Source organism: Leiobunum rupestre, chromosome 1 (assembly GCF_980474605.1).
Source record: "Leiobunum rupestre chromosome 1, qqLeiRupe1.1.hap1, whole genome shotgun sequence".
NCBI classification, from domain to species: domain Eukaryota; kingdom Metazoa; phylum Arthropoda; class Arachnida; order Opiliones; family Sclerosomatidae; genus Leiobunum; species Leiobunum rupestre.
Window position 1 is genome coordinate 55,343,919 of NC_143384.1, and position 27,707 is coordinate 55,371,625.

At 39.2% G+C, this 27,707-nt stretch overlaps 1 protein-coding gene across 1 annotated transcript; it reads left to right on the top strand.

Annotated features, from left to right (window-relative positions):
* Positions 1–331: 331 nt before the first annotated feature.
* Positions 332–27,282, top strand: Nprl3 (GATOR complex protein Nprl3). Its single transcript, XM_090180455.1, has 14 exons — positions 332–483; positions 1,817–1,874; positions 1,941–1,982; positions 2,402–2,576; positions 3,018–3,171; positions 3,244–3,319; positions 5,598–5,706; positions 13,900–13,934; positions 13,998–14,154; positions 14,502–14,608; positions 15,261–15,399; positions 15,782–15,971; positions 24,836–25,049; positions 27,095–27,282. Exons 1-14 carry the CDS (start codon positions 348–350, stop codon positions 27,258–27,260), a joined length of 1,758 nt encoding a protein of 585 aa, XP_090036581.1. The 5' UTR covers positions 332–347; the 3' UTR covers positions 27,261–27,282.
* The last annotated feature ends 425 nt before the right edge of the window (positions 27,283–27,707 follow it).

Genomic DNA, 27,707 nt, shown 5'->3' on the forward strand with positions numbered 1-27,707 from the left:
ATAGATTGTAATTTTTGTATAAAGCCGAACTCCTGCTGAAAGCTATACACAGTTAGACTAGCTAAATAATTTAAAAATATTTAATTTATGTTTTTTTAAGTGAAAATTTGTCTTCAGAAAATAATTTTATTAATCATTTTTAATAAATAATAATTATAATAATAATTTCTTTAATTGAAATTCTTAGATTTTAGGCAATATGTTTCAAATATAAAAGTTACTGTGTTCAGCACTTATTGTCGTAAAATTGTCTGCTAAAAATTAGTAAGCTTAGGTCTGCTAGTTAATCCTGTTCATATTTGCGGGAAAGGAATTTTGTGACCATAGCCTTTAAAATATTTAGCTAAATGTCTAAAAATTCTAAACCAGTAGATAATACGAATCCACTTGCAGTTTTTTTAGTGAAATCTGGTAGTAAAGGTGATAGGCTTCTTTTTCGCTATCCATTTCTGACTGAAGAAAAAAGCGATGCAAATTGTAAAAGTATGTTTTGACAAACGAAGGCTTAACAATAGCAGTGGGTAAATTCTGAGGGGTTAACCATTTCCTAAGATTGGCCATTATAATAATAGCTCTTCCAGTTATATTTGGTGCAATGTGTCATATGTCGTTTCTGTAATATATATAAATAATTATAACGTTCAAATAACATGGTGGAAGTTATTAATATTTATTAGAAACCATTTTGTTAATTTAACAATTGTGAGGCTAACCTTTATTAGAAACCATTTTGTTATTTAAACAATTGTGAGGCTAACAATTTTGCTAGGTATTATGTCCTCTAAGTTGCAATGCTAGATGACCCAGCTTGACAAGCAAGAATGAGGCTGTGGTTAATTTCCTTCTGTTATTTCACTATAGTCTTCAATGCATCGCTAGAGGGAGAGGTCACCAATATTGTTTTACAATCAGTTACTAAAATTTAAATGAACTTAAGTTATTGCATGGGTTCAAATTTTAAGCCACATTTTCACTGATGCTTAAAGGGAGGGTAAAGTTCCAGCCTGATTGCTTGTCATCAACCACTTTTGTCTTGAAATGGTATCTAAAATCACAAGCCTCTCTATACTGAAAATTTGAGATAGAGGCTTGCTGTTTTTCCCTCTCCTTCTATGGGATATGAATAGGACAAATTCCACTCACATTATTGCTATTGCTGTCTGATAACTTGGGTTCAGTAACTTCTGCCATCAACATCATCAAAATAACATTAGTGATGTCGACCTATGACTAATTTTAGGTACCCTAATTAGAGGCAACTATTTAAACTACTGCTGTGATGTTGCACCGTATGAAAAAAACTCATGACATGGATGTCTGTATAGAGAAAAATTTACCAATTGTTTGGCGTTCTTGAACCCGACAGCACTCCAATTAACCTGAGATCAGTGATTGTGTTTAATCCTTCAAAGTTCAGAAAAGTTTTATTTTTAACATTTTGTACGTATTTGGTTAGAGGGCCAAGTTAACATGCGACTTATAGCTGTCTTGCTTTATCAAATTATATATATTTTTTAATAAGATAACAAAAGAAAAATAAATAAAAAATTTAGTATTAGGTAAGAAACGAGAAAAAAATAAGTAACATTTTAAAAGTTTGGACATAACAATTTAAATACGTAAAATAACTAATTGCATTAATTGCTTTTAGAAAATTATTCTTTTAAAAGTTACTTTTTTCTTAGGTTAAGTATTGGGCAAATATGCATAAAAATATTAGTATTTCTTAAATTTAACTCAAAAAGACAAACTTCACGAACTGTATGCCTAAAACCGAAGGCAATTTGAATTTTTAAGCTTATTGTTGGTTTTTCAGAGAAGCAAAGATCCCTTTATGCACTCTGCATTTCTGAAGATCCTCTTAATTCTCCAAGGTATTACAATAGAAAAAATAACAGAATGTTCCAGGATTACTCACAAAATGTTTTCTTTGTCATTAGACCTCAATCTGGAACTGAAATCAAGGACAACAAACTTTGTGGGTAAACTACGTTAGCTCATTTCTTTCGTTTGATAAGTTTAGTTGCTAAAATAACTGAAATCAAAATGTACAAAATTACCAAAAGTATGAATGGGATAATTTTTAAATTGAAAAAGCATTATCAACATCATGTTGCCAAGTCCCTATTCTAACCTATTAATGGAAACATTTTTGTAATCTAGCTATGATACTTCATAATATAAAAGAGGAAAGAACAAAACATAGTGCGTCCTTTGTCTATCTTGCACTAGTTTTCTCTGATCTCTGTCAAGTTACCATCATTCAGAAAATATTTGGCATTTGAAAGTGTAGGCACTTATGCATCTTTGGTAACTTTGTCACTTTGGTGGAAAGAAATTACTTTTCCTTTGGAATAACTATTGACAGCAGTAAGGTAATGAAGTAAAACATTTTCCCCAGATTTCATGATAAAGTGTTGTCAAATCTATTTGCTGTGAAACCCGACTTGTGTGGACAAAAATTTGAACTGAAAGTTAACGATGTTCGTTTCGTGGGTCACCCAACTCAGCTTTTTCCTGCTTCAAAAAGAGAAACGTCATCAATTTTCATGTTTAATATTGTGTTTGCTTTAAAGGTATTGTTTATGACCAAGTAACATTTCTGACATCATCAATGGCGTCACCAGGATTTCAAAACTGGCAGCGTTTAAGCCATAAGCACTGGTCATGGGCGTCCCATTGAGTGATATGGGGGAGTGGGGGCATTTCTGAAGTATGATCACATTTTTGGATATATAAGACCTACTCAACTAGGGGTTGACGATTTTTTTTTGAAGTTGTTTATTTTTCTTGTTTAATGCTTATCTTTTTTGGTATGACATCGATTGTTTATCACTTTACACGGATATTGGTAACTGACACACTTATGAAAGATAATTATAGACTGGTACGCGTACTTTTAACCTGGCGCCATCATGGTGGGAGGGAAATTTTTACAATATATATAGTGACATATTTACATTAAGTAGTTTTTAAGTTTTATGCCATTTAATATTTGTGTTAAATTTATTATATAGGCTAATGCAAATTACGATGTAGTCAGGTGTTATCATGATTTTACTTACCGACTGGCTATTGCGCTACAACATGAAGAAAAACGTTGCGCGTACCTTTCAATGCAAGCTAGATTAATGATGGGAACTCATGATGAAGTGTCTTCTCTTCCTGAAGGTTAATATTACCTACCTTTAAAAATAAAAAATATAATAGTTTTTTATTAAATATCCTAATAATATTTTTAAGCTGAAGCCAAATCGCCTTATCAAGTGATTTTATGTCGAAGTCAGCTTGCGAGAGATCTTCAAACAGCCTTTGAAGAGTTAGTAATTTTCTTAAACTTAAGGATAATAAGTATGTTGAGACAATCTGCGGGGATAATCGTCTAGATTTCTTTGACATGAGATGGGTTGAAGGAAAAACAGAGTGCATCTTTCGTTAGACATCACCCTCATGTGTTTTACTTTCTTCATTCGCGTTGGCAAACATAAGTGATATTCAACAAATGATATACCCCGTAGATTTAATTGACTTTTAAGATGAGGAGTATACTCGCTGACCTTAAGGTTTATTGGGAGAAATGGTAAATTTTCCACTATTTGCATTTCAAGAATAAGACACAATTTTGTAACATTTGTAACCAGATTTTATTTATGGAAGACCCACTTCTTTTTTCATTGTGATTTTGTGTAGGTTAAAGGTTGGTTACCATAGTTTATCCCTTTGAAGATTTTCATTTCATAAATTTAATTTACTTTGAAAAGTTATATTAAAACTAATAGTGTAACTTTTACATTAATCGATGCTACAAGCTTGTCTTCTCACAAATTGTAAAACAAACAAACAGTTGAACTAAATATTCTCCAAATAGTTCGTAATTTCTTTTGGGTCTTAGCCAAAAAAAATTTGATGTCAGATAATTCACTCTTGCCTAGTGCCAACTATTTTCACCTATTTGCTCTATCAAAGATCATAAAGACTACATACCCTAGATTCTGATTGACGTTTTTGTACTTAAGCTACTACCCACTTTCAATACAAGATATCAGAAAAATTGGGAACCATTAACCACTGTATTTAGTAACTATGGGACTAATTTCTTCTAGGCTCTGGCAGGAAGTGGGTCAACGCTTTTGGTTATGTTCAAAATAGTAACTTTGGATCTAGGGTAGAATAAACTGATACGTGTACAGTGCATGTCCATATTTTTGATTGTGGGTCGATACCGTGCGGAAATAATATAACTGAGTCTTTACCGCTCCGTGTTTGGGTCTTTACCGCTCGCTCAAAATGCAAGACATTTTATGATAAGCGAAAAAGTGTTTTATTCTTGTAACCGTTCCCAGTTCGAATTAACGTATCTTATTTAAGATGAATCACGTTAAGTCGGTTACGGTTACAATATGGGGAACATTAGAGGCAAGGCTTAATAATAAGAAATCAAGACACGGTAATAATAAATAAGAACAAGATTTATTGTTCCCTCTTAGGAAATTAATTAACAACTTACAATAAAATTTAGACCTTCATTAGACATTGTCTCTTTCTATACTCCCTCTTTCTCTTTTGGGGATAACAAATGGAAACGAACAGTCTGTCGAGTTGGACAAAAACTAACCAGCCAGGGCACGGCACTTGGTGAAGTCGCCTTTATATTGGCCACCAAGCGTCGTGAGTCGCCCTGGCGGCGAAACTAAAAATAATAATAGGGCGCAAGATTTGATAACGGCTCAGTCGCTATCTGGTGACTGAATCCGTTACATCCTGATATAAATGTTAAACACATAACAATAAAAACGCCCAAGGTGCTGTTAAATCGTCAAGGTTTATTAATTTAATAAAATAGGCTATTATTATTTACAGTATATACATGTTACTATAATTAGTTAATCAAATCACTGGGGAGCATATTTCTATCTATCTACCAGCTACCTTCAGTACCAAGAGAATAATCTGATGAGTTCCAAAATGAGCTGTTTTCCATTTGGCACCAGATGGCACTGCATATCACCTTTAGCTCACTATCGTCTGCTAAAGTATCTGCATTCTTATTCATGCACCCTAGATGTCCTAACAATAAAGAATTAAAACGAATCACCTAATTTATACGACATTAATTTTAGGTAATGTTTAATACACAAATTCAACCATTGGTAATTCAAAGCATTATTTTTAAGAGGCATGGCTTTTACCATTTAATGAATTCTTGAGGATTTTGGTTAAAATTCCATTCGGAGTTCCAAATTCCATTTCGTAACGTGGCTTACATCTGACATGATTTTATAATTAACTTTATATATATAGTCATATAAAAAATTCAAAATCCAAAGTTTGAAAAATGCGCGCGGAAAAGGCATTTTTTAACGGCGCGGTAAAAACAATGGTCCGAATAATGCGCGCGGAAAAGTAATTTTTTAAAATCGAACAATGTGAGCGGAAAAGACCACCGACTAGCGTGCGGTAAAGGCAAATTAAAAATAACAATAGGGCGCGCGGAAAAGACCATCTACCCATATTTTTTCCTAAAAGGCCTTCTATTATACTATCAAAAAAAACCCTTATTGACAAATGGGCGATGCCCTTAAATTTTTGTTCAATAGTTTAACTAACTCTGGAGTGGTACATCTGGAAATACAGAAATGGATAGAAGTTAGTTTTTGTCTTCCACACAAAGTGCACAGAATACATAGCAACAACTTTTCCATTGGGGTAATATTTTTTTTTAATAATTTATTTTATAATTCGTTTCCCAAAAATTAAAAAATTTAAGTATATTACCTTGTGTCAAAACTGGAAATTTTGGTGATGTACAGTTTTAATTATAATAATAATAATAGTAATAGTAATAATCAGCTAAGTTAATATCCAAGGCGCAAGACATCTAGAAACTTTTAATGCCTTTATCCCAGGTGGCTAGTTTAAAAGGTTCCATCAGCCTCGTAAGGGGATGACATAGGGGGTGTGAAATAGCACTACTCTTTTAATGCAGAAGGAGACAAATATTTGGTAATACAAAACTTTACAAAACACGTGGTCATTTCGCGGAAATTCCGATTTCGATATCGGTCACAACGGAAGGAGTTTGTGCCACCTTGGCCTAGTTTGCTTTTATTGGAATTTAATTAGAATTAATATGGAAAGTTGTTCTTGTTCAACGAATTCTCTTAGTGATTGATTTTCTTTTTGTTTATCATGTATTTTATTATTACCATTAATTCCATTGCTTGACATTGTTAAAACCGAAAATTTTAAAACAAACTGGCGAACTCGCGGAGGAATACTACGCGGTCATCGTACATTCGTTTAGAGTGACGTGCGCCCTCTAGTGGCGGTATTTGAAATCAAAATCCGGACTGGCTGGGGGGGAGGGGGCGCAAGTTTATCCCCTTCAAGGCTGATGGAACCCTTTAAATTGTGTAGGAGGGTGGTGGAAAGCCATTAATGCCACACAAGATAACTGCTCCCTCTAACCTGTGTGGCTAGAACTTGAAAACTCTACACCGGAGTAGTTCCGAGTTTTCACCCAGTGCCATAAGCTGGAATTTAACTCGGCTCATCTTGCTGCTAGGGGAAAGAGCTAACCACTCTGCCAGGTGATAATTCATATAGTAAATAATGGTATAAAATGCAAATTTCGGTTATTACAGGAGATAATGTTAAATAATAAATTAGCGAATAAGTAGATTAGTCCATTATGAAAAGGGATAATAAAGCTAGGTCTTCGAGTGAAAAACTAAATTAAATTAATTAATTTAATTTAGTTTTTCACTCTAAGACCTATTTGGTCCAAGTTTCGCATCTTTTTGTTTGCTCGAAGACCTCTCGGTACAAGCTTTTAGTAATTATTATTATTATTATTATTGAGTGGGGTGGCAAGCCAAACACTTCGACCTAAGGTCCATTGTGCATCCCCAAACTGGTTGACTTAAATAAGTCCTATTGCCGACATAAAGCTTAAAATCTGTCATACGTCTCCAACCGATGCATACCCAAATGCTCAAACCTCTGGGCTGCATAGTAATCGCAGCTACAGAGTACATGTGAGGCAGTTTCCTCCTCAGCTAGACAAGATCTGCAAACCGGGTCATCACTGACCCCAATAAGCGTTAAATGTCTGTTAAGATGGCAGTGACCTGTTAGTAGGCCAGTAACAATCCTAATACTGGACCTAGAGAGCGAGAGTAATTCTCTAGCTCTCTCCCTAGAAGGGCCAAGAGTGAACTCTTTGGCCTGCCTTTGACCCTCAATTTCAGACCATTGTCTGAGTTGACGATCCGACATAAACTTGGAGATTAAGCCGCGTACAAGTCCTCGGGAGATGGGGAGAGCAGGTTCTGGACCAATGAACCCAGCCCTCGCACCTTCCTTGGCCAAGGTGTCGGCCCTTTCGTTCCCAAGATGCCCCTTATGCCCAGGTACCTAACAAAGTTGAACTTTATTGTGCAACCCAAGAGTGCAGAGGAGATCTAAGCAGCTAAAAACCAGTTTAGAAAGAATACTATACTGGCTGAGAGCTCTAAGAGCAGCCTGGCTATCTGAATAAATCTGGATAACCTTCCCATGATACCCCTGATGTAAACAGTGAGCAACACAGGAGCAAATGGCAAAAATTTCAGCCTGGAATACACTAGTGTGTATCCCTAGACTTTCATAAAAGCCAAAATTATTAGTAAGGCAATACATCCCCGCACCAGTGCCATAGTGTGTCTTAGACCCATCAGTGAACCAGACGATCTCTCCTCTGGTACCGAGGGTCAAGTGACTCCACTCCGCACGGCTAGGGAAGTTGACCTCAAAAGGTTTACTAAAGTGGAGTTTAGTAACCATCAGATCAGAGCCCATTGTTAAAATCGGCATCTGATTGGACATATCTCGGAAGAGCTTGGTGTGGCTATGCTCCCAATTATTAGCCTTCCACCAGCCATTTTGGTTAAGCCTATAGGGACCTAAAAGGGCAGCTTCCTCAATAAAAAGGTGGAGAGGAAGCATATTCAGGAGTATTTCCAGAGAAGCGCTTGGGGCTGTTCTCATGGCTCCTGTAATGCCGACACAAGCCAGCCTTTGCAGAGTGCGCAGATCAAACTGCACAGTCCTTAAAGTAACCCTTGGCCACCAGACCACAGCTGCATAAGACAGGATAGGTCTGATGATTATTATTATTGAGTGGGGTGGCAAGCCAAACACTTCGACCTAAGGTCCATTGTGCATCCCCAAACTGGTTGACTTAAATAAGTCCTATTGCTGACATAAAGCTTAAAATCTGCACGGCCGTGATATTAGAGACGTCATACGTCTCCAACCGATGCATACCCAAATGCTCAAACCTCTGGGCTGCATAGTAATCGCAGCTACAGTACACAGTCCTGGGGCTTAAGCCCCAGGTCTTGCTAACTGCACTTCTAGTTCTCCAAAATAACATTTTGGCCCTCTTGACTATGTAGTCAAGGTGTGGTTTCCATGTTAGTTTGCTATCCAGGATGACCCCGAGGTACTTCACCTCGGTGCTCTCCACTAGGTCCTTTCCAAATAAGGAAATACCCTCAAACATACCTTTTATCCTTCTACGAGTAAAAGGAACCAAAACAGTTTTATTAGGATTAACCATGAGGTTGACCTCCCTGCACCAGCTCTCAACTGATGCTAGGGCCCTCCTCATTACGTCCTTCACTGTTGCCGGGAATTTCCCAGTAATGATGATAGCAATATCATCGGCGTAACCGAAACAGCGGCATCCTCCCCTGTTCAACCTCCGAACGAGTTCATCCACCACCAGGCACCACAGAAGGGGAGAAAGAACGCCCCCCTGTGGGCAACCACGACTGGTGGAGACCATAAGGGAGTCACCCAGCAAGGAGGATACCACTTTTCGGTCAGTTAACATAGATTTGATCCAAAGGCACAATGTGTCATTGATACCAAACCTTTTCGCAGCTTTAAGTATAACTGCGCTGGAGACCTTATCAAAGGCTCCCTCAATATCAAGAAAAACTGCAATTTCCTTGTGCTCAATTGCTTTTTCCAGGCAGCTGCTGATACCATGCAGGGCGGTCTCAGTAGACCTGCCCTTCTGGTAAGCATGCTGCGCAATCGACAGAGGAGAGTTGCAAAGAACCTCCTCCCTAATGTAGTTGTCCACCATTTTCTCCAGAATTTTTAGGAGAAAAGAGGTAAGACTAATTGGCCTAAATGCCTTAGCTTCCAGGTAATCAGATTTACCAGGCTTAGGTATGAAGATCGCTTGAGAAAGCTTCCAGGTGCTAGGTAAATGCCCTAGAGCAATACAAGCCCTGTAGATTCTCAGCAGCATAGGGCATAGAATATCAATGCCCTCCTGTAAGAGGATAGGAAAAATCCCATCCGGTCCCGGGGACTTATAGGATTTAAATGACTTTACAGCCCATATAAGTCTGGAATGCGTGGCAACCTTATTCGCCACTGCCCAATCTTCCCTTTTGGTTCGATTGATCCTCAAAGGGCGATTGTCAGTGTTAACATTGCTAGTGAGCTTAGAGTCCGGAAAGTGTACATCTAACATATGTGTCAGAGTGTCCTTACCGGACGTGGAAAAACTACCATCTTTCAACTTAATGGTGTCAAGATGCTTAGTATTATCGTATGCCAAAATTTTCATTAATTTGGCCGTACTGGGAACATCCGCTATGTTCTCACAGAAGTCTCTCCATGAAGCCTTCTTGGCATCGCGGATAGACTTGTGGTAGGTGGTGAGGGTGCGTTTATAGGCATCCCAATCACCCCCCTTCTTTGCCCTATTAAAGAGCCTACGAGTCTGAGCTGCCCCAGATTTCGTGGTGCGCATTAGCATCGCAACCGATGACTAGCCTCCTTACCGAACCCTCACAGTAGCTGACCAATCTGGTCACCCCCTGCGAGGGAGGGGGGAGAGCATCGTCGTATGGTAGGTATGCCGATGCCATAGTAACCTCCCCACCTTCCGTGATGAGCTTTACCGTGGCAATATCCCTGGAGATGTGCACTGAGAGCGGAAGGGCATGAATGCCCTTGCGTGTCAGTGCACAAGCCCTCGGTGTAGCAGAGTTATAATCATAGAATATATTACCTGCATTTTGGAGACCAAGTATCTTTCCATTGGCAGTCCATGGCTCCTTTATGAGAGCGACGTCGAAGCTCTCCTTTGCGAACCTCCTGCAGAGAACTGCAGTGGCTGCCTTGCAGTGGTGCAAATTAATTTGCGGCACCTTTACACTCATCTTGGTTTAAGGTGAGCTCGGTTGCAGGCCTTAGATGTCTATTCAGACACACTGGTGGTTGTGTTTGTGGAAACCCTAACACACCCACAGGTCTGACTTACATCCCTAGCCTGCCCCCCTGTTGCACCCACCAGTGGTACAACCTCTTTGATCTCGTCGGTGTCCGACAAAGCAAAGGCCTTTAGCTCCTCCACGAGATTATCTTCCATTGGAATGTCCTCTCCGGAGTCCCCGCCAGCCAGAGCCTCATCTTCCATCCTTGAGATCTCCAAGGCAGAGGGCTCGACTTAACCACCCTCCTTTACAGGATCCACCGGAGCTGTCGGGTCAGGTTCATGAAGTATCTTAAAGATACCACTGTCCAGACCCGTTAAGGCTCGGTGTCCTTCCTCCTAGATAGCCATAACCGACTTACCATCCACCTGGAAGATCCAGCGGATGGCAGTCGGCTCATTGGCTTTATTTACGACCTTCCAACATTGCGTATTTAGCGCGTTTTTGTAGGTCCTGAGTCTACGAAGGAGGACATTGCCATCCTTGGTGTAGACGTCCTTGGTGCGGAAGGCTACCTTGAAAGGTTTCGGTAGGTCGACGGCCTTCATTACTGAAAGCCGTGACCCCCCGGAGACCAATTCCTTCTGGTTAAATCCTCCCACCAACCAATCCGCTGTAAACGCATCCTTACAGAGGTAGTGAATGGCGCCCCCAACCAGCTGAAAGTTCCCAAAACGAGGTAGAGGGTCTCCCGAAGGTGACCCATCTATCCGCTTCAGGACCTCACGCTGGATGGTGCCCATTTCCTCTGCGGAGATGGTTTTCACAGGATAGCCTTCTTTAACGATGGCCATCTTTGTGGAGCTTAAGGTTTCGCTCTAGGTTTGGTCGTGAGACTTCACCTTTTTGGAAACCTGAGACTGGGAATCGGGGGAGTCATTTTCCCTGGAACGTTTTGAAAGTGATGGCGGGGGGTCGTCCTTACCAGAGACCTCCTCCTGCATCAATCTTTCCCTGCGGCGTGGATTCGCTTTTGAGTTTTACTGAGGGGTTTCTCCCCCTTGAACCCTTGCTTCACCGACTGGGTCTTGCAAGAGGCAGACCCTTGAAGGCTAGGCCGGGTTCTTGTAGGGGAAAGTCCCCCCTCCAGGTTAGAAACAGGGGGGGTAACATCCGAAGATGAGCCCGCCCCTTGCTTTGGGTTGGGTCCTTTCGAACCCTCCCCTTGCTTTGGGTTGGGTCCTTTCGAACCCTCCCCTTGCTTAAGGCCGGGTTCTTTCGCACCCTTGCCCGGTTTTTGGTTTTTTTGTTTGTTTTTTTGTGTTTCCATTTTGGTCCCACGAGAAAAGAGGAAAGTAAAAAGTCACCGCCCTTAATCCTCTGTCCGGGCGGAAGGCTAAAATACAACGGGGTGTTGCCTGGTGCCCCGAGGGGATCGTTCACGATACCGTATTTACGCTTTCCCGGTACCACCCAGCCCTCAGCACGATACCTCAAAACTTAGCTTAAGGAAGAAGCAGAGCCTTAGTTGGCCAGCATGAAGGGTTTCCCCTCCACCTGTTACTCCCTTCCACCACGAAGAGGTACAAGGTTGCAGTTTATGGAAGGGAAGCCAGTAGTAAGTTTTTAAGGGATAATAAAGCTAAACCCTAAACAAAATGAAGAAATTTTAAAAGCTATTAGTAAGTTTTTAAATTTCTTCATTTTGTTTAGGGTTTAGCTTTATTATCCCTTTTCATAATGGACTAATTTACTTATTCGCTAATTTTATCTAACAAATAAATTAACCAATTATTTACAATATTAAATGACATTTTATCTTTCATTTAGTGTGACAAGACTTCATTTTTGTAATGTAAATAATATTGAAATCTTCAATTTGTGACTATTTTCCACATTGTTTTTTTTTCATAATTATTTACCAATATTTATGAAAATATTTATATTGTTATTTACTATGTGAACAATGTACTAAAAACGTTATATTTCTTATTGCTACTCGCATAAGGGTGGCTTTGGTATTATAGATGAAATTTGTCATTTTCATCTCTTAAAAAACTAGGAGCAGCGACTCAGGGTTGGCAATTTTTTGATTTAAAAAAAAATCAAATAGATATTTTTTATTTAATTGGATTTTTATTGATTAATTTAGTATCATAATTTTACTTAAAACAAATATGTTTTAATTTTTAAAGACTTAATCTATATATATATGTATAATGAATTTATTAAATTTAAAGTGTTGGATGCACGGAAAATCGAAAGTAATAAAAACGAATGACTGCGGGCTTGTTTTGAAGCCCAGGACGTTCTCTTTCCAAAAATGTCATGGTTGAAACAAATTTCCAAGCCTAAGTGTATTAACTTTGAGTCCGAAACTGACCTTTTTCGCTCCCCAAAATCCTGAAATTTTTGGCGAATTCCTCTCCTCCGTAGCACGAGCAATTTGGGGCAAATCAAAGCTTAGTTTTATTCCTAAAATAGAAGGAACTAAAGTGGACGGATTCTGTTTACTTGTAGAAGTTTTCAAACCAGAGGTTTTTAATCATAATATTAGGCTTATTATCGAAATAAAAAATATTTTTTTAAAACGGGCGCGCGCGCGCGCGACCCGACGTTTCAAGAAGAATTTACAAGGAACCTTCAGTTTCATATCGTTTTTGTACTACGTAGGCTTGTGTATGCCTTTTTCAATTTCTACTGCGTAGGACTTTTTCCTGGGTGTTAAATCAAACTGCTTTTAGTCCCAGATGTAAAGTAATGTATTACAGACAATTAGCCAATAATACGCTTCGCATTTTCTGACGTCATGGGTGCCGAGAAGAATTTTAGAAGGCTGGAAATTCGCCGAAAAACTCGATTTCCACCATTTCGACTTCTGTTTATAATAACTCAAAGACCACTTAACCAATTTTGATTAAATTTTTTGTACTTGCTATAAAATGTTTGCTCTTTCTAATGAATCATTAATTAGCCATAGCTAAAATTTCGTGCAACCAACACTTTAAGCTAATAATCATATAGAAGTTTTTATTTTTTAAAACCTATTTTAGTACTTAACAAATAAAATTCAGCAGAATCTCCACCCACAGGTAGAATCCAATGTAACATTAAGGGGGGGTTGCGTTAACCATTTCCGGTTACTCTGATTCACTTGGCCGGAAGTTTCTAACGCAACCAAAACACGCGGCCAATAATATCAATCCTTCCATTCCTGGGGCTTTATATTCTTTGGGTAAATGACTCTGTAGGTGGCATTGAAGGAAGTTACATAAGGAAATTATATTATATTATATTAGCCCCTTCCTAGAATATAATAAATTTAAATTTCTATGTGCATTTTTTGTAACACCTTATTAATAAGAAATAATTTCCCCCATTGGGCCACCAAAATGTAACAGACGAAATTTAATGGTTAATAGTATTACGAAAAAGGGAGACACGTATTTAATGTTCCTATTGAAAATTTATTAATATTACTCACAACATGGCTCCCATTGTGAACAGATATGTTAATTTCCTTTCTATTCTATCAGCAGTCTCCACCCCTTTACTCTCATTGTCCTTACTCTTCCAAAATGTATTCTTTTTCTTAAAAGCCCGCTGCCTCAACTATTCAGTGGTGACTCATATTGACTGTTAAAATTTTAATAAAGCAATTGTTCATTCTGTTTAACAGCCAGATGCTATTCAAGGCTGCCTTCAAGCTTTAAGGTACTGAAAAACCCTTTTAAATCTTTTGACCACATACATCATACTTGTTTGCTATAATTATAGACCTTATCATGGCCTACTTTTACTAGTCAATGTCAATGAGCTTATAGACTGTCTACCTCAAGATGCTTCTCCGGCTTTGATACGACTAGTTCAAGTAGCGAGTCCTTTGAAAAGTTTGCAAACTCTTTCAGCTGATGCTGACCTAACTTTAACTCAAGTAAGTATATTACATAACAAGAAATCCCAATTAAGTTTAATCTAAAAAAAGTATGTACCAAAAGGGGTATTTTACAAGTGATTTTATTGAAACTTATGAAATTGATTACTGATATCTTAAATTACTGATTAATCAATATGCATCTAAATTACCAATAAAAAAGTTGCTTGAAAGGTATCAGGGAAAATCAGTTAATAATTGGTTTAAAATCAGGAAAAATGAGTAGAAGAGTTGATTTGCCATGTAGGTTAAATTATCGTTATTGTCATTTTAACCTGAAATCGATATTGATAATTAGTTAAGTTAACAATTATTGACTAATAATTATTTTATATTTTTTCTCTTAGGTGTTTCAATTAGCTGGTCATTTGATTTACTGGGCTAAAGCTACAGTGATATATCCACTTTGTGAAACTAATGTCTACTACATATCGCACATTGCATCAACTTCAGTGTAAGCATACTTTATGACTTGTCAAAACAGGGAAGGCACAATTAGTATATGTATATGTATGAGTCAAGCAAAATTCCATAAAATTCAACTCATGAACCCGCATTTCCAATGAATTCAGTTTGGTGGAATGTAGAAGATTGAAGAGTTGGCAAAATGAAAGAGAGTCCTTACTTAGACTTTCCATAAGAACCTACGCCAGAACCCCCCCCCCCCTTGAAATTTTGACTGGAAAACCTTTCACCAGCACCTCTCCAAACGCAAGACTCTGAAAAATCTGAGATAGCGTTGAGAAATCAATGGCTCACCCCCCCCCCCATCCGACACCCCTTTGGTATGCCCCTGTTTGCCTCAAGGTAGATTTATCAATTGTCAATTGTCCTCATTTGCTTGAAATTAGTACTTGCTCTTTAGATGGTAGATAAACGAATTTTGTGGTTTTGCCACTTGGTTTTTAGGGTGAAAATTCTGTAGGTTCTACAATTTCTTTCACCAATAGATAAATTTAGACGGTCCTCCAAGCTGAGAGAAAGATGTTTAGTTGAAAAAAGATTTGCTAAATAACTTGCTGCATGAACTTGGAGAAAACTCCTTTAGTATTACACCATAGTTTAGATTTTCATAATACTTCATATGGTACTTGTTTTACTTTCAGAAATTCTCCATTAGTTGAGATGTTTTCAGAGAAATTTCCAGGCATGAATCTTCTTGGGGTAATATCAGAGTTTTCTCTACCCACTTCACTAAGTCAACTTTCAAGACCTCACTGTCCTGTTCATTTACCTCAGGAACAGGTATGCCGTAATTAAATTCTTAAGCTCTCACACATTTTCTGCCTGTTTATTGTAGCATCATTTTTTAGTTTTACATGATCTTAGGTACCCCCTCTTGTAATGTTCTGAGTAAATATGACTAAAAATCTCTGTTGAAGGTGATGATGATGTCACATGACATTTTTGCTGTGCAACAGTGGTTTTTACTCCTAATCAGCATCAATTTTATAGATACTCCCGGCATTAATAAATTTTTATTGCCTGGAAAACTAAGGTTTTTGTTCATTCCCCCCCCCCCATTAAAAATGATTGAAAAAAATCAAATTACACATTTTTCATAACAAAAAAATTCGGAATTTTGGAAATGGTTTGCCTTAAATAAATGGAACATTATATTATTTAGGTTAAACAGATAAAGATGGTTGTTTGGATGCTACAACATCGTCTTTTAGTTCAATTGCATACGTATGTGTACTTGGTCTCAACAGCCGAACCGTCTTCTCTCTTTGGAAGTACTGGCTCATCGCTATCACCAGAACATGGAAGAAATGAAGAAACGCTAACTTCTAATCAGTCAGAATTTGGGAGCTCTGGTAGGTTTCTAACTTTATTCCTTGTAAATTTTTCACTTAGATGCTTAAGGACATCATTCCTTTGTATTGTCATATGGTTAAAAAATTTACTGCCTTCTTTTAGAGAAAATATAACCTCTATGAATTTAGAGGAACATTAGTTCCTAATAATTGCCTGGAATTATAATGTAGTAGCAGATTTTAGTAGAAAGCATACAATAAAGTACGTAGCAGTTTTGTCAACAGAATGTTGGTGAATAATCTTGCTTTTGATGTTTTCAAAGAAATTATCTGTCATTCAATTTTTGCCATTAATTTTAATTAAATTAATTTGAAAAAGAGTTTAGCTGATATTTAATAAAGATAATTTTAAATGTTTTTCTTACTAACATTTTGCTCACCAAAATCAAATTAATACAATTATTAGCAATTCCTTCAGCCGGATATTTAATATTTAGGGTTATTTTTTTGGTATTGATCAGCCAAATATAGATCACTCCTTAATAATCAGAGTATGTAGGTTGATATTGATCAACTCTGCCTAATTTTCATTTACAACTGAAATCTAAAAAAATATTACCTCCCAAGAAATGCTTTTTAATAATCATGTTTACATTATTAGTATTTAATTTGTCAAAGCCAATTACAAGTGTAATTTTTTAATTTCGAAAGTGTTTTTAATGTTGCTATACCTTTTCTTCAAATGTAAAGACAAAAATGTTGATATGATTTTTTCACTATGATTATTATTCATTTAAGTTAGCATTCTTTTTATCCGGATCTTAACTACCCCACTGCAACATGAATCTGTTTTTGTGAAATGCCATGAGGGTCCTTAAAAGTGGAACGCGTAATTTGGATGCCGTCTTTTAGACAAAATATTTTAAACTTTGGAATTTAGTTTTACTTAATTTCTAGGGTTGATTTCCCTGGAGCCACATTATCTTAAACGCAGTTTCTAAAACTCCCCGCAACTAAAGAACCCAGGATAAGGGTCGGGGTCCCCATATGAACCATATGCTGGGATCCCCAGGTTTTCGTCCCCGTCCCTGACCGGGTAGGGGTGGGATATATTCAAGTCAGGGTTTTTTAAATAGTCGGGGTTTATTTTTTCGAAAAAAATATATTATCGTTTTCTAAACGTCTATACTAATAAAAAAATCTGGCGCAGGCAGCCAGTGTTCGTTGCGCCAGTATTCATTTTACCATTTTTAGGGTAGGATAGTATCGTCCTATTTTCTGCAAAAGTCTTTGAGTATGACGCACATTGTACTTTTTGAAGTGATGGTTGGTTTGATGCGTTCACTCTGGGCCCCGTTCAGTAACAGCAAACGGTTGGACCGTTGAATGCGCATTCGCTACTGTACGACTTTTTTCACTTCCAGGATTGACGTCACGTTTGCAAACGGAGAGTCAACGAAATAAGCGGCTCGAAGAGCCGGTTATATTTGTTGAAAGCTAACTTTGACATAATGACATAATGAACTATTTATAGTGTTGTCAATAGCCGTTAGATGGCGCTAGGAGCTAAGCTTTTGACCCATGTAGAGGTACAAGTATAGTATATGGTGTATGTATACAGAGTAGGCCTAATTAGGTAGTCTTTGTAAATAGTCAGAAAAAGTTGGCAACACTGAAGTAGACATAGTGGGTCAGTAGTCCTCTAGCTTTGGCAGTGATAACTTTATACTTTTGTAATGGATTAATCAATACTAATTATGCTAAATTAAATCAATGATATTTTAATTGGTATGTTAATTTATCCTACGAACCACTATTAACAATATTGTTGATAAACGCAATCGTGACGTCACAGCACGTGGGAAGGCTAGTTGCAGCCCTAGTTTTCTCTTTAAATTATTGTAGTTATTGGCAGTCGACACGTCGGGTGCAACTGTTTTTGGACTTTTTTTTTAAATTATCTTTAGGGAACACCGGAACAGTATATTAAAAACTACAACAAAAATTCTGCAAAATATATACACATCTCCACAATCTAGTTGTTGTTGGGTTAACTTTACCTTAATAATAGATTAAAAGAGCGTTACCTTATAGATATATCGCTAAAGGATGAGACATACTAGTGTATGTATATAGTCTGTGTAATGTACAGGTAGTTGGTTTTGCTATGAAATGATCTGGCAGCGCTGTAGATCTGGCAACCCGACCCTCCCCCTCACATCACTCCCTCAGCTGCTTTTGTAGTATGCGCTTAGTAATGTTCACTTGTAAATAATGTATAATAACGTAACCAAGTTTGATTAAATTAACCATGAACTTTATTGAGTATGTTTTCATTCGATTCACCACATTATCAATGGTAGCAGAGCGTGGTTCGGAATGATTTAATTTAAAAGACAAGAAAAGAACATATATCGGCGTGGAACGGGAGCCGCCAAGGCCCGAATAGCGGTTACGTGTTTATCGGCAAAAACAAAATGGCGGAAGGTGGTTCGTCACCGTTAATGCAAATCAGTAAGCTGAATTCAATCAATTACAAAACATGGAAGTGGGAAATACAAATGTTAGTGAACATAATAGGCTATTGAAGATAGTGTTGGGAACGGAAGCAGCTCCTGCCTCTACAGTGTCGCAGGAAGAAAGAGACAAATATGAAACTAGACAAGAAAAAGCCTATGCTATGGTAGCCCTAAGTATTTCGGAGGATCTTCGAAGTTTAATTGAAGAATGCCAGACTGTAGTGGATATCTGGAAGGCATTGAACCAAAGTCGAGGGCTAGAATAGCCATGCTCAGAAAAGAATTCTATGCAACGACTTACGAACCTGGAGAGTGTATGGCCGCATTCATAGGTCGCGTTTATGATATTAAGAATCAGCTGTTGAACGCAGGCAAGGCGATAGATGATGATGAGGTATCATATCAACTGATAGGGTCGTTACATGAAGATTATAGTTCTCTGGTGTTGCAAATATATCAATATAAGGATACTGATTTTGTACCGGAAAAAATAAAGAAGGCGATCTTGGCAGAATATGGGAGGCGCATAGCTAACGATTAGAATCAGTTTAGTAGTCGATCAAATATGTAACAAATTTAAAATAAAATTATTTGATTTGATTTGATGCCCTATTAGCAAAACCGAAAAGTCCCACAAAGGGTAAAGGCAAGAAAAATAAAGAAGAGAAAAAGGGCCTAAAAGGGAATTGTTAAAATTGCAACAAGTACGGCCATTACGCTTCCGAATGTAAACAGAAACCCAAGGAGAAACCGGGTAAAGAAGCCAAGAAGGTTAGGAACAGGGAAAGGGATGTTTGCTTCCGCCTTCAGTTCCACAAATGATAACAAACAGGAATGGATCGGGGACACCGGTGCAACACACCATTTCTGTAATAGGCGGGATTGGTTCTACGAATACATTCCTTGTGAAGAATCTCAGGTTTCAGTCGGGGAAGGTGTAACAAGAGCCGAAGGGAGAGGGTCCATATGGCTCGAAGTCAAATATAACGATGGGAGTAACTACATCAATTTGAAAAATATAATATACACCCCTAGTATGAGGAAAAATCTTATATCAGGTCGTTGTATGGACACTGCCGGCTGGAAAGGGGTTTTTGAAAAGTCTAAACTGACTGGCTACTTTTCTTGGGGTGATGTTGCCTTTGAAGCGAAGTTATAAGATAATTGTTATGTATTAACAACACAAGCCTTAATTGATGGTCCTTTAGATGTAAATCAAGCGGCATGTGCCTTATCACTCTCCAATATAGACCTTTGGCATAAGCGATTAGGTCATGTTAATCAAGCGGATTTAAAGTATATGGTCACGCATAGTATGTTAGATGGCATTCGCTCACTACCGGGGGAGCTGACGACCTGTATCCCATGTAGGACAGGTAAAAGCGTCAAACAGCCACACAAGAGTATTGAAGGTATTCGAAGTCGTGAAGTCCTAGAACTAATACATGCCGATGTCTGGGGACCATGTTCTGTTGAATCATTGAGTGGAGCAAGGTATTATTTATCATTAATCGACGATTATAGTCGTTATACGAAGATTTATGTCTTGTCCAAGAAGAGTGAGGTATTAGACTATATCATTGAGTTTCGGACAAGAGTTGAAAAGCAAATGGGTAAATCAATTAAAACCATCCGTACCGATAATGGCATGGAATTTTGTGCCAATTATGTCGAGAGGTATTGTTGTCAAGAGGGCATTAGGCATGAAAGAACTAACGTATACTCGCCTCAAATGAATGGCGTTGCCAAAAGGATTAACCGCACGCTCATGGATATGGTACGAGCTATACTGAAGGATGCAGAACTGCCAACAACACTTTGGGCAGAGATCGTAACGGCAGCTGCGTACATCAAGAATCGACTCAAACATAGCAGATTGGGGGAGAGGACTCCGTTAGAATGTTGGTGGAATCGCAAACCAAGCGCAAGACATTTGAGGAGGCTTGGTAGCTTAGCATTTGTCCACATACCAAAAAGGAAAAACAAGTTACAACAGCGAACCAAGTTGGGCGTGTTAGTCGGGTACCCTTTCACACAAAAGGATATCGAGTATAGTTTCCTAGAGACAAACGAGTAATGGAGACTAAACACGTTACGTTCGATGAAAATCTCTCGGGCATGAACAATTTGGAAGTAATCACTTCAGATGAAAAACTCAATTGGCCAATAGAGATGCTAGAAGAACTTGGCGATGGCTCGATAAGAGCGGACCATAATCTACCATTACCAGCCGAGGATGTCAATACCCCTACTGCTGAAGAGAGCGAGGAGAAATCATCGGCGTCGGAAGGGGCTAGTGGTCAACTACATGGACCAGAAAAGTCTCCAAAAGGACTGCCGGAGGGTTGGAGCCTGAAAGTAACAACAAGACAAGCCGGAGCAACAGCTGGTATGATCGATATTTACTATTGCAATCCAGAAGGCAAGCGTCTACGCTCCAAAAATGAAGTTACGAATTACCTGAGGGCGAAGAATCTATCACACGATATCACTTTATTCGATTTTTCTAAGAAGAAACTGGAGTCGTTATTGGCGGGTAACCCTCAGACGATAGATGAGTCCTTCGGAGCACATTGCGCGGAAGTGATTATACCGAACACTTACGATGAAGCAATATCATCAAAAGAAAAAGAGCTATGGCAAAAAGCAATGTCTGAAGAAGTCAAAACGTTACTGGATCGAGACGTTGCGGAAACTGTAATCAAACCAGACCAGGCTAAAATCGTCGGATGTCGCTGGGTATATGCGCTGAAGAGAGACAATGACTATAAAATACAACGGTATAAAGCACGTTTGGTAGCCCAGGGGTTCAATCAAGTCCCAGGGCGAGATTACGATGATTCATTTGCTCCTGTAGTGAACTTCAGTTTGATCCGGTTCTTCATAGCTGTGTTCGTAATTCATCAGGGATGGGTTCACGCTCACCTCGACGTGAAGAACGCGTATTTATATGGAGCACTCGACAGGGTAGTCTATATGAATCAGATACCTGGTTTTGAATCGGGAGATCCTGAGATACTCTGCTTAAAACTCAAGATGTCTCTATATGGCTTACCACAGAGTGGGCGACAATGGTATCAGGAATTGGAATAACTAGGCCTAATTGGGAGCCGTTAATGAAAGCAACGATGACTTCACAATAAAGAAATGTTTTTAAGCTTTTTTATTATAAGATAACTTTTTCTAAACATGCGCGCGTGACGTTTCCAAATACAAAACAAACTTCTACATCGCGTTATTCTCTTTTTACGTATCGTCATCACAATTTTTATTTATTACACGCACGCGCGTGATCGATTTCGTCTACACAATGCGGTATAGTTATAACAAACAATATTTTTACCATATTTAATTTACCCATTAAATTAATTTTCTAATAGTATACTGTACCTGCATTTTTGAGACCCAGGAATCTTCCATTATGGATCCAAGGCTCTTGTATGAGGGCCACGTCTATTCCCTCCATGAAAAACCTACGACATAGGACTGCCGAGGCTGCCTTACAGTGATGCAGATTAATCTGTATCACCTTCATACCTAACCACAGTTGCCGGTGTTGGGTTGCTCGCCGGCTAAGGGGGTGGGTACAGGACTAACCCTACCCCCCTCGCCAGCCAGACCACTCGCACCTTCACCGTTTTTTACCGGTGGAGGTGCTCTCCACCACTGTAATGTCGGAAATATCCTCTGCCACCGCTTCAGACTGCGCTGGTGTGTTAGGATTTTTAAGGACCCCTATCACCCCTGTGTAGGCAGAAAATGCTGCCTCCTTTAAAGCTGTGCCAGACTCTTTATCCATCTGGAAAATCCATCGGATGAAGTTCTTGTCACAGATAGAGGTGACTACTTTCCAACGGCTCGTATTGAACTGGTTATTGTAAAGGTACAACCTCTTAAGAAGGACTTCTGAATTTTTCGTCCAGACATCCTTAGTCCTGAAGGCGACCTTGACCGGTTTCAGTAATTCACTAGGCTTTATTACTAAAAGCTTCGTGCCCTCCAAAACACAGTCATTTTGGTCAAAGGCCTTCCTTAACCACTCCCCAGTTGGAGTATCCCCACAGAGGTAGGTAATGGCACCTCCGACCAAGTGGAAATTCCTGATGAGAGGAAGAGGTTCACCAGAAGGTGTTCCATCAACTCTCTCCAGAATCCCACGCTGGACGGTGCCCATTTCCTCCTCTGTGATAAGGTTGTTCGGAAAACCATCTTTTACAATGGCCATCCCCAGTAGCAATTGTCGCCTGCCCGACGGCGCCGATTTTCGGTTGGGCCGACTGTCTGACTGCGACTATTTCGTGGCCAAAATACAGTCGGGAAACTACTCTTTTGACTGGTACTATGTCCGCCCGAATTACAGTCGGGGAAACTATTTTTACCGCAAAGAAATTACTTTCCGACTAACAATGGGTAGGTATTACGACTCAATATTGCAATGATACCCGACTCCATTTCGGATTCATAACCGACCCCGTTTTGGTTACACACCCGACCCCATTTCGGAACCATACCCGACCCCGATTAGGATCCTTAGCCGACCCCGTTTCGGATACATGCCCGACCCCGTTTCGGATTCATACCCGACCCCGTTTCGGATTCATACCCGACCCCGTTTCGGATTCATACCCGACCCCGTTTCGGATACCCACCCGACCCCGTTTCGGATACCCACCCGACCCCGTTTCGGATTCATACCCGACCCCGTTTCGGATACCCACCCGACCCCGTTTCGGATTCATACCCGACCCCGTTTCGGATTCATACCCGACCCCGTTTCGGATTCATACCCGACCCCGTTTCGGATTCATACCCGACCCCGTTTCGGATTCATACCCGACCCCGTTTCGGATACCCACCCGACCCCGTTTCGGATTCATACCCGACCCCGTTTCGGATACCCACCCGACCCCGTTTTGGATTCATAATCAGGATGGTAATCAGGCCCTAAACAAGTATCCCGCCGACAGTTATTTGAACAGTCGGCCAATTGTCATTTTACCGTCCACAAAGAGACCTTTAATGCAACGGTTGGCCGACTGTCGGTAATCAGGCCCGAAACAAGTATACCACCGACAGTGTGTCAAAATTTATAGCCCGGTGTACCTAGTAACAAAGACCATACCACCGGAGGCCTATCATCATAGTGCCCTACGCCAGCGTCCACCTAGCCCGGACAGGTGACAAATCCAGCATGGGTAGCAGAACCCTACGACTGATGGTCTCACCTTTGACGCAAGCCACTCAACCGAGCAGAAGACGCATCAATGGGTGGACCAATCCCCACTTCGCACACTGCAGTGGGATTTAGAATGGATGCTCTAGCAACTCCAGCCTACACCCTACCTACGTAGGTAAGGAGCCAAGCCCTTTGGAGAGAGCTCCTAAAGGGGAACGACGAGCACACAGCAGCCCAAGTAACCCGGCACAGCTGGCACCGGAGATCCCGGTGGGCCCCAAAAGGCCGGGAAACAGGACCGCCGTGCCCGCATATGGAGGCCCGCCGCCCCACAGCAGGCTACCCAATCCGCCGAGGTGGCCAGCTTGCCTGGACCCTCTCCGTTAGCGTGAACCGAAGTTCAGTATCCAGCCCAAACCTGACCGAAGTCGGAGGTGGAGATAGGACCATTTGATCAGAGCTAACATCTCCCCGACTCCCCAGTAAAGCCACCAGTTGTTGCACACTCTAACCCATTTAGGGCCAGTATACCACCGACAGTTATTTGAACAGTCGGCCAATTGTAATTTTTACCGTCTACAAAGAGACCTTTATTGCAACGGTCGGCCGACTGTCGGTAATCAGGCCGAAAAGAGATGAGTAAAAGGTTGCCCCCCCCCCCCCCCCCCCTTAGTCCTCTGTCCGGGTGGAAGGCTAGTCAGGTACCACTCAGCCCTCAGCCCGATACCTTACACCTTGGCTTAAGGAAGAAGCAGAGCCTTAGTTGGCCAGCATGAAGGGAAATACTATTACTAACTAACTTGGCTGGGAGCTAACCACCCCCTATTAACTGCCCACTGCTACGAACCACTACCTCTTTGCCCTCTTCCATTGATCTCTCTCTGACTGCTCCTTTTAATCTAACCCCCACACCACTGGTGTCCTTGGGAGCTATGCCTACTAAGATAAGGGGTCTCGCCACTGGGCCTACTAAAGAACATGGCTGCCACTAACAATGTTGGCTACAACTCGTGGCGCGACAGTCTAGAATTGAATCGAAAACCATGCTTCGAGTGCTTATCTCTCAATTTATATTTCTATACACCTTGCAGCAGGAGTGAGAGTTGGAATTTTCTATTACATTATAAACTGTTGCGCCACGAGTGAGTAATGATAGAAGCATGGCATTCTCTGATACGGCTATATTCCTTTTACAGCTGGTAAAGATAAACTCATTTCTTTTATTGCAGTTTCAAGTGAGGAATTTATAGGAGGTCCAGGAGGGAACATTCAAATGATTGTCGATCAAACATTGGGTCTGATTGATACACGTGAGCCCATATTGGAAAGGAACTCTCCCCAAGATAATTTAAATATTCTGTCACACCTAACGCCGCACGAAAAGGAATGCATTATGAAAATCCCCGCAGCGCGGAATGTAGAAGATTTAAGATTGTTCTCTAGGTAAGATTAAGTCCTAAAATTTCACTATGCGAATGTTTTTAAGTAACATAATGGACATTGTTTAGTAGGACAATGTAATGAGTCAGACCACTTCTCAAACACAAGTTAATATTTAATTAAAAAAAATCAAACTTGGGTGGATTCCATATTCAGTGTTGTTAAGCACATTTTCAGGTACATTCACAAAAAGTTTGTAATTTCACTGTTAATATTTTTCGAAATAGAGTTATTTAAAGTCAAAGCTTAGAAAAAGTAATAGTTTTCACCAAATGATCTATATTCCATAAAGAGAGCACAAAAATGTTTCAAATACTTATCATACATGGGGAAATGTTAGACACTTTTTTGTAACTTTGCACTGCTACTATAAACAAAAACCAATTTGGTTAAAATTCTAAATTTTTATGCACTTTGTTACTTACAAATTTTTTAATTTGAGACTTGACTTAAAGGATTAAGGGCATACCAAATTGAGCTTTTGGGAGTGCAATTTTTCTGGGGGGAGGGGGAATAAATTTTATATAAAATAATTAACCACTGGATTATTTGAAAAATTAAATGGTATTTTATGATATCAGTTAATTTCATAGGCCTTTAAAATTTATGGTAATGGAACGAAGTTTAATAATAACAATAATTATCAGCTGGGTTAATACTCAAGGCACAACATTAGGCCTTCTCACTCTTTAATGGACTAAAGTTATTTATGGTGGATAAACTAAGTAAGCGTTTGCTATGGAGTGCTACTAGTCTATTAAAAATGTTTAGCTAAATTTCAATGGTTTACCAATTCTTCAGTGAAAAGCAACCCAATTTTTTTCGAGCCTCTTGAAGTTATCTATAAAATATTAGAGGTTATCTTAAAAAGTGTCTGATCTTAAAAAAGTAGAAAAGCTACAAGCAAAGGTTTCTAATATTCTTAAGAACACATGTAACAGCCACTGCCTTTTATTTATTTAATTTTATTTGACATTCGTAGCTGGCTCGTGGGTCTGGCTTGTGTTCGTTGCCATGGTAACGCTTATACTATAGGCCAGCCATGACATTAAGACGTCTATGGCGGTCACGTGATTATTTCGCAGGATCCTGGGCCGTTTTGTCACATGATCTGTGACGTCAAATTAATGTCATGGCGTACGTTTCAAGGCAAGGCTTAGCTACGACACATGCCTACGTTGCTACGATCAAGCTCCCAAAAGATGGTAAAATAAATTCCAACAGGCCTCCGGTGATATTCAGTTAATTCTGCCTCACGTGACACGACGCCATCCAAGCTTTTTCGCATAGATAACAAACCCTCAAACAATGGCGGCCATAGCCAAAGGTACGAGGTGAAATTACTCTATTGGATATGATATCCCAGGCGCACCGATAACTAGTTTTCGTCCAGATATTTGTATGAAGGCCCATTTTTTATTCACCAAGGGTATTTATATCCCTAAATAAACTGTGTAATCTGTTTGGAGTCAACCACATAAGTAGGTTTAAAAAACATTCAGCTTAAGTCTCTGAATTAAGGTTTTGTATATCAGTGGTAATAAAACATCTTCAAAGAAATCGCCAAGTAATATTCCCGAGAGCCAGGACCTGCAAGTTACTGTTTATATAGTGCTTTGTTGAAACAATGGAAACTTTTCATCCGTATGGTATCTAACAAGTGTTTCCTTTTAAACAGATAGCTTTTTTGACATATTAAGGCTTAGCAGAAAGAAACACGACGTTCTCTTTACATGTGAAAAATTGCCATTATTTCAACAAGTACTATATAAACTAACTTGCAGGTCCTGGCTCTCGGAAAAATTACTTGTCGATTTCCTTGATGTTTTATATAAGCACCTATTGAGGTAGCAACAACATATTCGTATAAATTAGATGAGTACCACTGTACTGCAATTACTCCTGGATAATTGGGAGGTCATAATTAATTACATTGAATGTACCCGAAGAAGCATTAAAAAAAATCATACTTGCAAAATAATGGTTTTTATTTTGGTAATTTCAGCTTAACGAGAAATAGGTATTAAAGTTTTTTTTATTTATTTCAGGTTAACAAAGTATTTTAAAGGACAAAGTCATCTCGAAGAAATTATGTACAAAGAAAACGTCAGAAGATCCCAACTCTGGACATTACTAGACAAATTTAGAGACGTTCTAATTAAATGTCAACACGAAGACACAGCCGTGGCTGCGTTTTATAGACATACTATTTAAAGTTTTTCTAATTTACCATAAAGTTTACCAAAAATTAATAAATTGGTTTTATTTAGAACTGTTTTAATTTTCATGTGAAGCACAAAATATACATACCTCAACAAGTCATATACAGGGTGTTTGAAAAGGTTATGCTATAATTTTAAGGAGTTGAAGGGGTGAGTTGAAAAGTATGCCTGTTTTTCCCTTATTTTCCTACGATGAGTTAAAAGAGCGCCAGAGAGCTTGAAAATTGTCGTCTGCCGTCTCATTCCTCAAACTGAAGTAGCTGCGTCTAACTCACGTAGAAGAGTATATAATTTAACTGGAATCCTTACCTCTACTTGGAATTCTTATTGCGGCAGATTTTCGTCTCGATGTGGCTGACGTTTTTTTTTGACGTCACTATGATAACTTAACAAACAACAACGTGAGAGGGGAGTTCTTGCAAAGGGGATTTTTTTTTCT

Bases quoted from the DNA above. Each gene is read 5' to 3' on its own strand.
- Nprl3 (XM_090180455.1), top strand. From the start codon at position 348: ATGTCTAAAAATTCTAAACCAGTAGATAATACGAATCCACTTGCAGTT. The intron at 1,875-1,940 runs GTATTACAATAG...CTTTGTCATTAG, and splicing joins GATCCTCTTAATTCTCCAAG to ACCTCAATCTGGAACTGAAA. The intron at 15,972-24,835 runs GTAGGTTTCTAA...CTTTTATTGCAG, and splicing joins GTCAGAATTTGGGAGCTCTG to TTTCAAGTGAGGAATTTATA.